General features: G+C 46.2%; 1 protein-coding gene across 1 annotated transcript in view; it reads right to left on the reverse strand.

The window, feature by feature from the left end:
- The window catches only part of NCKAP1L (NCK associated protein 1 like), a 341,915-nt gene that overhangs the window by 218,291 nt on the left and 111,206 nt on the right, over positions 1-12,418 (reverse strand). The window contains exon 21 of the mRNA XM_082245566.1: positions 9,287-9,505. Coding sequence (XP_082101692.1) covers positions 9,287-9,505 — 219 coding nt within the window. The remainder of the gene's footprint in view (positions 1-9,286; positions 9,506-12,418) is intronic.

Below are 12,418 nucleotides of genomic sequence, written 5' to 3' on the forward strand. Positions count from 1 at the left end.
TTACAGAAGACTCCTTCCTTCCTTTCTTTCTAACTCAGTCGCAGAAGTCCTTAAAGGGCAAGCATCAGCACCATCTAGCTCAATCTGCAATATTTCTGGACAACCCTTCATGACCTCTAACAACAGATTGACGGCCACGCTGGCGGGGAAGAAGGCACCTGCTCAATCCGGCTTGAGTCCAGACACTATTTTGGATCAGCTCAGAGTGTTGCTAGCGGACATGGAGATGGGGGCGGACCCGCCGGCTTCTCGGCCGTAACAGGCGGCTCCGCAGGCAAGTGATACTGCAGTCATCCTATCGGCCATAGAGCAAATCCTCCTTACTGGTTCGCATTGACCATCTGGCTGTGGAATGCAATCTCATTAGGGCAGATTTGGATAAAATTAGAGGCAGAGTCTCAGATTTTACTGCCCAACATAATGCTGTCCTTCACACATTACAAAGCGCCATTCAAACCCTGATGGCTAAATCTGATGATGCAGAAAACTGCCTTAGGAGGAACAACGTCAGAGTCCTAGGTCTTCCTAAGGGTCGAAGGGGGATCACCCAGTTGAGTTTGCAGAGACCTTCTTCAAGACCCTTCTCAACCTGACTGAGGTCCCCCCAACATATGTGGTGGAAAGGGCCCACAGAGTTCCAACTGGCCGGGACACACCTGGGGCTCCACCGCGGCCTTTCCTGGTGAGGTTCCTCAATTACAGAGACCATGACCGCATCCTTAGGGAGGCCCGAAAGCATCCCACCCTCTCATATGAGCACATGGTGGTGCATCTTTATCCTGATTTCTCAGCGGAATTGCAAAGGCATTGCAAGACCTTCACAGATGCCAGAAGACGACTTCATGAATGAGATATTAAATACTCCATGCTCTACCCAAGTCACCTGCGGGTCCAACATAGCAGATTGGTAAAGTTTTTTGATTCTCCTTACAAGGCAGGCACCTGGTTTCTTACCCTACGTAATCCTTGCGCCCAATTTCCAAGTTGTGCCCATGGCAGTTGTTGCAGTTCCATGGTACCTCATTATCAAGTTCCAAGGTTGCTGAAGATATAACCCTGCTACAAAGTACGAAGCAGTGCTGATCTCCTAACATGGTGATATGCTGGCAGACTTCTCTGACCTGATCCCCCTTCACCCACACGGCCACCTTGCAGGACTGCCTGGATGTCTCCTTTGCATCTCCCAATGGCATGTAAACTGCAACAACTGCCATGGCCTTCTATGTGCTAAGCATGGGTAAGGTTGTCCATCCTGCTCCAGCACGTTCTTCCTTCAATCGGAGTTGTCCTCTGCTGTGGTAGGTGACATTTACAGTTCAAGTTTGCTACCCCCCCTTTTGTTTGGAACTTTATGGGGTCGAGCCCCCCTTTGTCTGCTGTCCTAGCGCAGTTCTTGTTAACTATATACCCGCTCCGGATCTACAATCTGCTTCTCCTCCTGATCTACTGCCTCCCTTCCAGTTACTGGTACGTCCTCAGGTGGGCGCGTATTGGTCTTCTGTCCTTCTCTGTTTCCAGATTACTGGAGTTCATCCTGTGTGGCTCCCTCCTGGAGCTTCTTGGTCTGTTAAAACAACCATAGACATAAAGTTACTTTCCTGGAATACACGTGGGCTGAACGACAAAGTGAAGAGGTCCATGCTTTTTAAATACCTGCAGTCCAATAACCATATGTCTTATTCTTGCAAGAGACTCATTTAACAGGTAGCAAAATTCTGTCTCTTAGAAGAGCGTGGGTCAAGCAGGGGTGCCACTAACTCCACTTATGCGAGAGGAGTTGCTATCCTCCTGAATAAGTCATTCTCTTACTTGGTGGAGCAATTCATTACTGATCTGGGGGTTAGATACCTCATATTGATTCTGCAATTGTATGCACCAAGATGGGCATTGGTTAATGAGTATGTCTCCCCCTCTCCCCCTTTGATTCCACCATCCTTTATGCGATCTATACCAAATTAGCTTCAATACTATTCTGGATAACACCCTAGACACATCAAACCCACTCAGAGCTGTCCCTCCGGATCTGGCTGTTTGGGTAGCTGTTCTCAGTTTGCAAGAAATTTGACTCCAAGGTTCAGGAAATGGTATGCCCTAAAATGTCTGAATTTTGGCAGAAAAATGAGGATTCCACCTCCCTTGGTGTGGTGTGGGAGGCGCGCAAGGCTCATGCTAGAGGTGAATACATTTTCTCTATTAATGCCCTGCGCTCCGATTTTGCCTCGTAGAGCACTCAACTGGAACAGCATGAGTCAGTGGCCTCAGTGGCTTTTGCAGAGGATCCAACTCCTATCAAATCCTTCTCTAATCATACAGTAAATCCCCGGGGCCATATGGTCTCCCGGGAGAGTGGTACAAAGCCCATATGGCCCTATTGGGCCTCAGGTTAAAAAAATGTTTTGCTCATTGTTTGGAGGTTCGAAAATTACCAGATAGTATGTATCAGGCACATATTGTGCTATTGTGGAATAGATATATATACTAGATAGACATTACACAATATCTCTACATATATATAGTAGCGCAAACTCATCAAAAAGATGGTGCCATAAATAATGTGCAAACCGCACATTAACCGCGCTGATTGGCTGGACGACAGAAGGCGGCCGAGGCTGGACGGTCATCTCGTGGCTGAGCTTTTGTTGACTGTGCTGGTGTGATTCCCGGTGTGGATACTCTGGACCAGTGACCATCATTATAAGCCTTAACGCTCAAACACGAAAGTGGGTTGGGCCACAGCATCTGGTGAGTGGGCATTTCTCCTCCCCCCTTTGGAGCACGGTGGTGGTGGTGATCCCCTTGAGAAACACGTTTCTTCACGTAGTCATCCCAGGAGATAGATTGAAGGATTACGGACTGTTTATGATATCTCTCTTTTGCCTATGTGACATCTGTTGAACCATTGGACTTTGTGCGGTTTGCACATTATTTATGGCACCATCTTTTTGATGAGTTTGCGCTACTATATATATGTAGAGATATTGTGTAATGTCTATCTAGTATATATATCTATTCCATATTTTCTCAGTTAAGTAGCTGCATAGCCATTGCATTTATAGGTGAGTGGTCCTCATTTTGAGCGCTTGGGATAGCTTATTTTATTTCATTCATTTTGTCTTCGTGGGCATTTAAGCTGTCATATTATATACATATTGTGCTATTGCCCAAGTCTGACAATTATTTGATGCAATGCTCTGCCTGTAGACCTATGTCATTTCTGAATTACAACCTAAAGATCCTCACTAAAGCCCTTGCCAACAGGATAATGCACATGTTACCATCAATTATCAACATTGACCAAACTGGCTTTATGCCTGGCAAATCCACAGATGTTAATATCTACAGGGTTTTCACACATCTCCAGCTTCAGCCTGAAGAGACTGCCTCGAGGGTCTTGGTAGCCTTTGATATCGAAGAGGCTTTTGACACAGTCCGATACGGTTACTTGATGCAGGTATTAGGGCTCTTCGGTTTTGGCCCGGTCTTTCAGAAGTGGATTGAGATATTATACAATATCCCTGTAGCTAGAATTAAGCTGAATGGCAAGTTGTCATCTCCCTTTCCGATCCAGAAGGGGATGAGGCAGGGGTGCCCTCTTTCCCCTGCCTTGTTTTTGCTGGCATAGGCGGCTCTCTAATTAGGCAAATTAGGCGGTCGCCTAAGGCCTCGCACCTACAAGGGCCTCGCGGCTAGTGGCGGAGCGACAAAATTTAGAAGGGCGCAGTCAGGGAAATCTCCCAAGTAAAAGATTGTTTTAAATCCTCGGATATAAAAGTTGCAGCAGTGTGCTGTAGTCCCTTCACTGCGGCTGCCAGGTGTCTGTTGTCCGCTGACACTTACCCCACCTTCTCTGCCTGGGGATTGGCCGTCTGATCATGTAATCCTAAGATGTTGAGGAATCGGTGGGCGTGTACCTGCATCAGTAGGAAGTGACTGCCCGGTCAGCTCACTCTGCTATCATCGGTTGTTGCTCTGGGAGGAGAGCTCTGCCCTGGCCCAGGAACATACAGGTAACCAGGCCCCAACTTGTCACTCTGCAGGCTGGTCATAGATTTGTGGTGTCTACTACGCAAAGGGGGTGAGTAGCCCCAGGGAAGACGGAAGAGTCCTAAAATGGTTGGTGGAGGATGATGAGGAGAAGAAGAAGAAGGCCCTGGGTGGCTGGGGGAGGAGAGGGTGGCTGGAAGAGAAGGAGAGGGTCCCTGGGTGGCTAGGAGAAAAGGAGAGGATCCCTGGGTGGCTAGGGGAAAAGGAGAGGGTCCCTGGGTGGCTAGGGAAAAAGAAGAGGGCCCCTGGGTGGCTAAGGGAAAAGGAGAGGTCCCCTGGGTGGCTAGGGGAAAAGAAGAGGGCCCCTGGGTGGCTAGGGGAAAAGAAGAGGGCCCCTGGGTGGCTAGGGGAAGTGGAGAGGGCCCCTGGGTGGCTGAAGGAGAAGGAGAGGGCACCTGGGTGGCTAAGGGAGGAGAGGGCCCCTGGGTGGCTGAGGGAGAAGGAGAGGGCCCTGGGTGGCTGAGGGAGGAGGAGAGGGCCCCTGGGTTGCTGGGGGAGAAGGAGATGGCCCCTGGGTGGCTGGGGGAGAAGGAGATGGCCCATGGGTGGCTGGGGGAGAAGGAGATGGCCCCTGGGTGGCTGGGGGAGAAGATGCGGCCCCTGGGTGTCTGGGGGAGAAGAAGAGTGCCCCTGGGTGGTTGGGGAAGAAGGAGAGGGCCCCTGTGGGGCTGGGGTAGAAAGAGAGGGCCCATGGGTGGCTGGAGGAGAAGAAGAGGGCCCCTGGGTGGCTGGAGGAGAAGGAGGAGAGGGACCCTAGGTGGCTGGAGGAGAAGGAGGAGAGGGACCCTGGGTGGCTGAAGGAGGAGAAGGAGAGGGACCCTTGGTGGCTGGAGGATGAGAAGGAGAGGGACCCTGGGTGGCTGGAGGAGAAGAAGGAGAGGGGCCCTTGGGTGGCTGGGGAAGAAGGAGAGGGCCCCTGGGTGGCTGGGGGAGAAGGAGAGGGCCCCTGGGTGGCTGGGGGAGGAGGAGAGGCTCCCCGTGACGCCAGAGTCAGTTGCCAGGGAAGAGAGTGGAGCTGAGCCAGTCCTGCATATCTGACATCAAAGCCAAACATGGTGGAGCTGGAGCCCTTTGCCCTACACCATGACAGCACCCGAGGTGGAAGGTGAGGGGTAGCGGGGCTTTGACTTTATATAGCATATGGACTATGTACATTATTGGTAGGAATCCTCAGTCCCTCACAGAGGGCACTACAAGTTCCAGAATAGCACGCTGCCATGACTTAGTCCCCACAGAGGGCACTACAAGTCTTAGCATAGCAGGCAGTAGTTCATCAGTCCCCTACAGAGAGCAGTACAAGTCCAAGCATAGCAGGCTTCCTCAGGGAGGAATGGCAGTGCACTATACTGGAATTTACAGTGCCCTCTGTGGGGACTCAGGTATGGCAGCCTTCTGCAGTGGGACTTGTGGTGCCCTAGACTGTGGTGGACGGAGGAAGGGAAGTGTAAGGGAGTCTCTGGAAACTCTGATGCAAGGGGGAGCTTTGGTGACCACAGAGTTCCCTTTTACACCAGAGTCCCCAGCTTCCCCCCTCAAATCAGGGTTCCCAGAACTCTCCTTACATCAGAGTCTCCAGCATTCCCCCTCAAATCGGGGGTTCCCAGAACTCCCCTTACTTCAAAGTCCCCAACATTCCCCCTAAATCAGGGTTCCCAGAACTCCTCTTACAGCAGAGTCTTCAGAGTTCCCTCTTACAGTGTAAGAGGGAAACTCTGGAGACTCTGATGTAAAGGGGGCTCTGTGAAATTTGATTTAAGAGGGGGACTCTAATGTAAAGAGGAATTCTGTGGACTCTGATGTAAGGAGGAGATGCTGGGGGGAATCTGATTTAAAGGAGAACTCTTATGTAAGGGGGGACACTGAACTCTGATGTATGGAGGGACTCAGGGAATCATGACCTATAGGGAAATGCTGGGGACTGTGATGTAAGAGCAGACATATACATACATACCCGATGTTTAATGATCTTTGATTAAAGAAGAATTGGTTAGATAAAATTCTAGAAACTGAATTCACAGTACGAAGGTTAAGGCTCTTAATATATGCAATTTAAACAGTTAATTTTTAAAGCTTGAATTATTTTTCCCATTATGGGCGTGAGTGGGGCGTCATGTCCAAGTTTTGCCTTAGGCCTCACAAAGCCTAGAGCCGCCTCTGTTTGCTGGCCATGGAACAGTTGGCGGAGGAATTGAGGGCATCCGATAAGATAGCTGGGATTTGTGTGGGCTCCATTGTAGACAAGGTAGCGCTCTATGCAGATGATTTAATTCTCTTTCTACAGGACCCTGTCGCTTCACTTTCGGAAGCACTACGGATCCTGGACCGCTTTGCGGCACTTTTGGGTCTACATACTAATTGGAGTAAATCCCTTTTGTTACCGATTAATCAAGGGCTAAAAGGTTGGCTGACCCCAATTCTCCTTTGCAATGGGCAACAACCATTAAATATTTCGGGATCAATATTTGTCCCAACACTAAGGATTTTAGACATCTTAATTTGTACCCAGCTCTTCAGTGGTGTAAACAGAGATTGAAAGCCTGGTCACATCTCCCTTTACGCCTTATCGGGAGAAATAATTTAATTAAAATAAAAATCCTTTCAGTTCTATTATACAGCCTTAGCCACGCCCCAGAGTGGCTTCAGAAATCCTTTTTTTAATAATTAGATTCACTTATAGACTCCTTTTTATGGCAATCCTAACCAGCTAGATTTGACAAGAAAGTTTTATGCAGACCTTGGATGCAAGGGGACTTGGCTTGCCCAGACTTTAATACCTACTATTTAGCGGCCATGCTAACCCATGCTCATAACTGGCTTATCTCTAATGACACAAATGCCTCAGTAGTATTAGAAGCTGTGCATTCAGGATCCTGTGAGACCCTCTGTAATCTCCTCTACAGGGGTCTGAGAGTCTCTCACCAGTCCCTTAAAACCGCTATGAGGGCAGTTATTAAGGCCTGGCATGCTGTCATTACTAAACCCAAGATAGTGAGGGGTAAAAGGTCCCCATCAACTATGCTTTGGTTCAATCCTATGCTACCAGAATTGTATTCCTTACCAGACCCTGGTCTTTGGGCTGCTAAAGGAATCAGATGCCTTTTAGATATTTGTGATGGGAGTGCACTATTTACATTTGATAGGTTGAAAGATAAATTTATACTGCCTAATGCGTTCTTCTTCCGATTCCTGCATTTCCGACACGCCTATGCAGTGCAATTGGCTTCTCCTTGTTTAGATTGGAGCAGGGCTATTTGGAGGTTCTCCTCCAGGATGATGCTCTCAAAAAAATACTCTCTGTGATCTACAAGTCACTACTTCCCCTATTCATGTGGGTCTAGATGCCCTACTAACTGCATAGCGTTCAGAGGAGCAGGACTTGGACAATGAAGACTGGAAAGATCTCTGGAACAGCCCATTTCAAGCACTAATATCAGACCGGCTGATCCCATTTAAAATAGCGCACAGAATTTGGAGATGATCTAGTGACCCTGCTGGATTTGCCCATATCTTTTGGGAGTGCCCTCAGATTAGTAGCTACTGGCGGGAACTGACCCAGTTTATATCTACCATAACTACTATACAGGTTCCTGTAAAAGTTGGTATTTGCCTCCTGGGGTTAGTTGACTCTCTGGTCGTTAGTAGGGCGATGTGTACTCTCTTGGGTCTCTTAATATTTTATGTCAGGAAGGCAATAGTGCTCAATTAGAAATCAGACACATCCCCTAAAATGCCCTTTTGGTAGCGTTTAATCAATAAGGTTGTACCCCTATACAAAGCTACCTATTTGTCCTGGGGTTGTCCTAGGAAATTTGGGAAGGTCTGGCACTTGTGGACAGATTTGGAGTGTACAACAGATGATCAGGAGTCCACAGCCTGAATTCATTCCCCCCTGATGAGGTTTGGTTTATGATATGAAAAAATGTATTCCTCCGCAGGGACTCACATTACATTTGTTCAGGTAGGATTCCAAACACGTGTTAATATTCTTCCGATACATTATACTGAAGGTTGAAAGGGAACAGGAATCTCCTTATAATTCATCAAGCCTTAAAGTGATTTTATAAAAGAATGACAGAGCAAGGTGTATAGAAGGTGTGTTGTTTCTTCCCCCCCCCCTTTTTTTTGGGGGGTTCTATAATAGGAGGTGTTAGTAGTTCTATGTTTTATGTATTAGCCGGGGAAATGCCCAAAGGCTATGCTTTGTACCTATACATCTCAATTTTTCAAAAAAAAAAATAAAAAAAAAAAATAATGACAGTTTATTAAAAACAATGCCCTCTGATATATATATTCTGTCAATCACGATGCCAGCCGCCACCGGTGGACCCAAAAAAGAAAAATGATTTGCCCGGGAGGTAAGGGGCGGAGCCACCTGGCAATGTCACCTGTGGTACCACCTGTGTAATGTCACCAATCAGAGCATTCTAGGTAGGTGATGTCACATGAGACAGTGCCACCAGGTGGTTGCGGGCTGAACATTTTCCTTTTCTTTTTTTGGGTCCAGAGGTGGCAGCAGACCCCCACAACCACAGCCCAGGGTTGTGGAAAACAGGCCCTTGTCCCCATCCCCATTTTGAGCTCATGTGGCCTGGTATGGTTCAGGATGTGGAAGCTGACAATCACTGTAGTACATTGGGGTTGCTCACTGGCCATTAAAATAACATTTTTTTTTTCAATTTTGTTAATACAAGGCGTCTTTTGATTTGATGAGGTGATGATGAGCGGAGATGACAACACAATCGCATTGTCTTATCAGATAAAATCTTGCATTCATTAAATAAAAATACTTGGCGTAGTATGAATGGTAGCAGTGTTATGTGATCAACCCCCGGTGATTAGCATGCAGAGGGAAGCCACTCGCACAGTGATTTTCAGCTCCCCAAGCAGCCCATCAGGTATGAGGTCTGCATACCTAAATTGATCCAAGCTGGTCCAATGTAAATATGCCATGAAGATCATGAAAATAAAGATCGTAGTTCAGCTTTAAAGAAATGTTCCTCACATGAAAAGGTGTTGAACTAATAAACAGCAGAAGTTTATAAATAAAGAAGGGAACAGAGGAGTAGATGAAACACCATGCCTTTTAGTTAGGAAAGTGAGGGTAGGAGATGCCTAGGCATTATGACAGGTTCTGTGGAAGAGAAGAATTTCCAGGAAATATTAATAGTATTCAATATTAGCAGCTGGCCTGAGAGCAAGGGGAACATTCCAAATTAGAGGTGTAGCACAAGATAATGCTTACCAGTTGGTATAAAGAGTGGTGATCGTCTGCTCTCCATTAGCATCATTTGCTTGTGTTTGTTGCAATAAGGTGCTGCGGATAGTACGTGAGATATCAATATTCACTAGATGAGAAATAGACTGCAATGTGCAGAGAAAAGATCTCATCCCACTTAAAACCTCTGATGGACGTTGAATATCCCGAGTGGCAGGATTCCAGTTCACCATCGATACCAGGGCCCTAGAATGAATTAATATGTATGTAAAGACCTACTATCTGAATACAACAGATACTTAAACTTATCTTAATTATGCAGTATATACCTAAACCAGCATTACACTAGTGACTTTATAAACATTAATTTCCCTCTATGTTCAGGGACAGGGTACATAAAGCTATTCTCTAGTAAGAATATAGCCACAGTATTTTAGTGAGGCAGCTTGTTCAGTTAAATATAAAGTTGTACTACTGCTAATCAAAACAGGGCCTAGGGAAATTCCTATACAAGCTCCACCTGCTTGATTGCCTGTGAATAAATCCTATGAAGTTTAGTGTAATAGTTCTTGCATGATGGAAGAATTGTGCAGTAAAGTATCTTATGGAAAGTAATTGAAAGTTTACCCGAAAATGTATAAATGTTATTATACTGTAGTCATTCATTTTTTTCAAAAACACTAACACTACAGCAGTACAAGCCAGCAGTACCCGCCAGCAGTACCAGCCAGCAGTATCAACCAGCAGAACCAACCAGCAGTACCAATTAGCAGTATCCGTCAGCAGTACCAGCCAGCAGTACCCACAGCAGTACCAGCCAACATTTCCCACCAGCAATCCGAGCCAGCAGTACCAGCCAGCAGGACCCGCCAGCAGTACCAGCCAGCAGTACCAGCCAGCTGTACCCACCAGCAGTACCCACAGCAGTACCAGCCAGCATTTCCCACCAGCAGTACCAGTCAGCAGTACCAGCCAGATGTACCCACCAGCAGTACCAGCCAGCAGTACCAGCCAGCAGTACCCGCCAGCAGTACCTGCCAGCAGTACCAGCCAGCAGTAATCACCACCAGCCAACAACCAGTTGCGAGTAGCAACATCATCAATACCAGCTAACATCACACACCTCACCAAAGAGTTCCAGCCATCACATTAGGGGAGAGTTAATTAAATGTTTGACCAAATATAACAGGCTAATCTTTAGGTTGATCATTTTGTACGGCCCCCGAATGATGTTATAAATATCCAAATGGCCCTTGGCAGAAAAAAGTTTCCCCACCCCTGCTCTAGAGGAGTAGCATCAGCAGTCTAACTACAAAAGTCACGGAGTAACTACAAATGTAGTTTTACTATTGATTATGTAATGTGGATTTGTATGATTGTGAGAATCCAGTGACAAGAGTAGCTTGGCTTTCAGTCGAGATCTCCGGGTGGGTTTTCCTCTCTAGGGAACACACAGTACACTTCTATGTACAAAACTTCCATGAACACTACCATAGACAACAATGGAAACATTGTAAACATTTATCTGGAAGCTCAGGGAAGAGGCACTGTAAGCCTTTTTTTTTTTAACTCCACTCACATAACAAAAGAACCAGCTATCCTTATTGATAAATGAATAATATATACTTCACTCCAGGCACTGATGAGAAGCCCAATGAATTTTATCAAATGCTCTCAGTTTTTTTTTTTTTACTTTTGACTCTCCTGGCAACATGCAACTGAAGAATTACCGTACGTAAAATCACGATAACATTCAGCTCCAACATAATAAGGACCTCACACTGTGTTTTTCCCTTAAGACAAATATCTCTTCTTCAAACTGGTATAAAGATGTTTATGAAAGTTTTGACTCACAAACTGGCCCAGGTTGTCACCCCTGTAACTACCCTTATACCAAGGAGCCTTCGTCCTAATACAGCTGTAGCCCACCCATGACTTCCAGGAGCATGTGGATTACCCACTGGGAACAGGGAGCACCAAGATTTCACCCCAGGGCTGGTTCCGTGGCTAAAATGAGGGACTGAAAGAAAATTAGGCACCAGCCACTTACTGTCATTTTAAAATTTTCATTTGTGATCACACACAAGGAGGAAAGGTTATGAATCCCAGAGTAACACCTACAGACTTCTACAAATCCATGTCCAGTTACACAGTGTAAAGAGCCTAAGCCAACCTGGCAACACTGTAGATACCTTCTTAAATTAGTTAACAGACTTCTCTCTACATGCTGGTTCCAGTGGCCTCAGCTTCTATGAATCCTGTACAAAAGAGTCACCAGGCCCCTGCAAAGAAAACCAGGGGTCTCAATCTAGGCACGGCTTCCCCAATTACCAGGCAGGACAGCCTCCAGGACCACTTCAGGCCTATCTCTTAGTTCAGAGCATATAGTAGGCCCCACACAGGCTATGGGCCTAACAGGATAGATCAGTCCAAATGCACTTCCTCAGGCCACAGGCCAGGAGAATAGAGATATCACATAGGTCTGCCCCAAATATTTATGCTCTCCCTGAGGATTCACCAGTAATATAAACCTCCTACTGGATTGCTGAAGTAAATATAAATATTTATAACTCTGGAATATCATACTGTTGCCAGAGGTACCAGTGACACCTACTGGTAACTCTGGCACAGCTCACAACTCCACTGAGTTTAGGGGAAGACTAAGTGAAGAAATGAACTACAAATTCTGCTTGGGCTGACTACCACTCAGCAAAGCTAAATTCAGGTAGTAATCCCTGTGTAGGACAGAACTATGACCTATTTCACACTTTTATTTATAAAGAAGTTCACAAAATTGTGGTCAATAGACTACAGGTTATGTAACCAGCCCATAGTTGTTATTGCATGCCCAAAAGTTGCTGCCCCTTGAGCAATAAAATATTTGGGCTTGAATATTACTCACTTACATTAGCCCAAAAAATGATGAATAACTTAGAAGAAAATGAATATACCTTGATGCTGCCAAAACATTTGATTTGGGTTAGAATGGTGATGTTAATAGGCAATTAGTCCCTGCAAATTGTACCTACTACAGGTTAAACCAGTGCTACACCATTATGTTGATGTGCTCTGGTACAAATCACTCTTTTTGAGCAATACGTAACTAAGCTTTAGAGGAGAGTGCAGAGCGTTTGTCATTGGCAAGCTTGTCGCTGACTT

This window comes from Pelophylax lessonae (genome assembly GCF_965119305.1).
Source record: "Pelophylax lessonae genome assembly, chromosome: 2".
In the NCBI taxonomy this organism is placed as follows: Eukaryota; Metazoa; Chordata; class Amphibia; order Anura; family Ranidae; genus Pelophylax; species Pelophylax lessonae.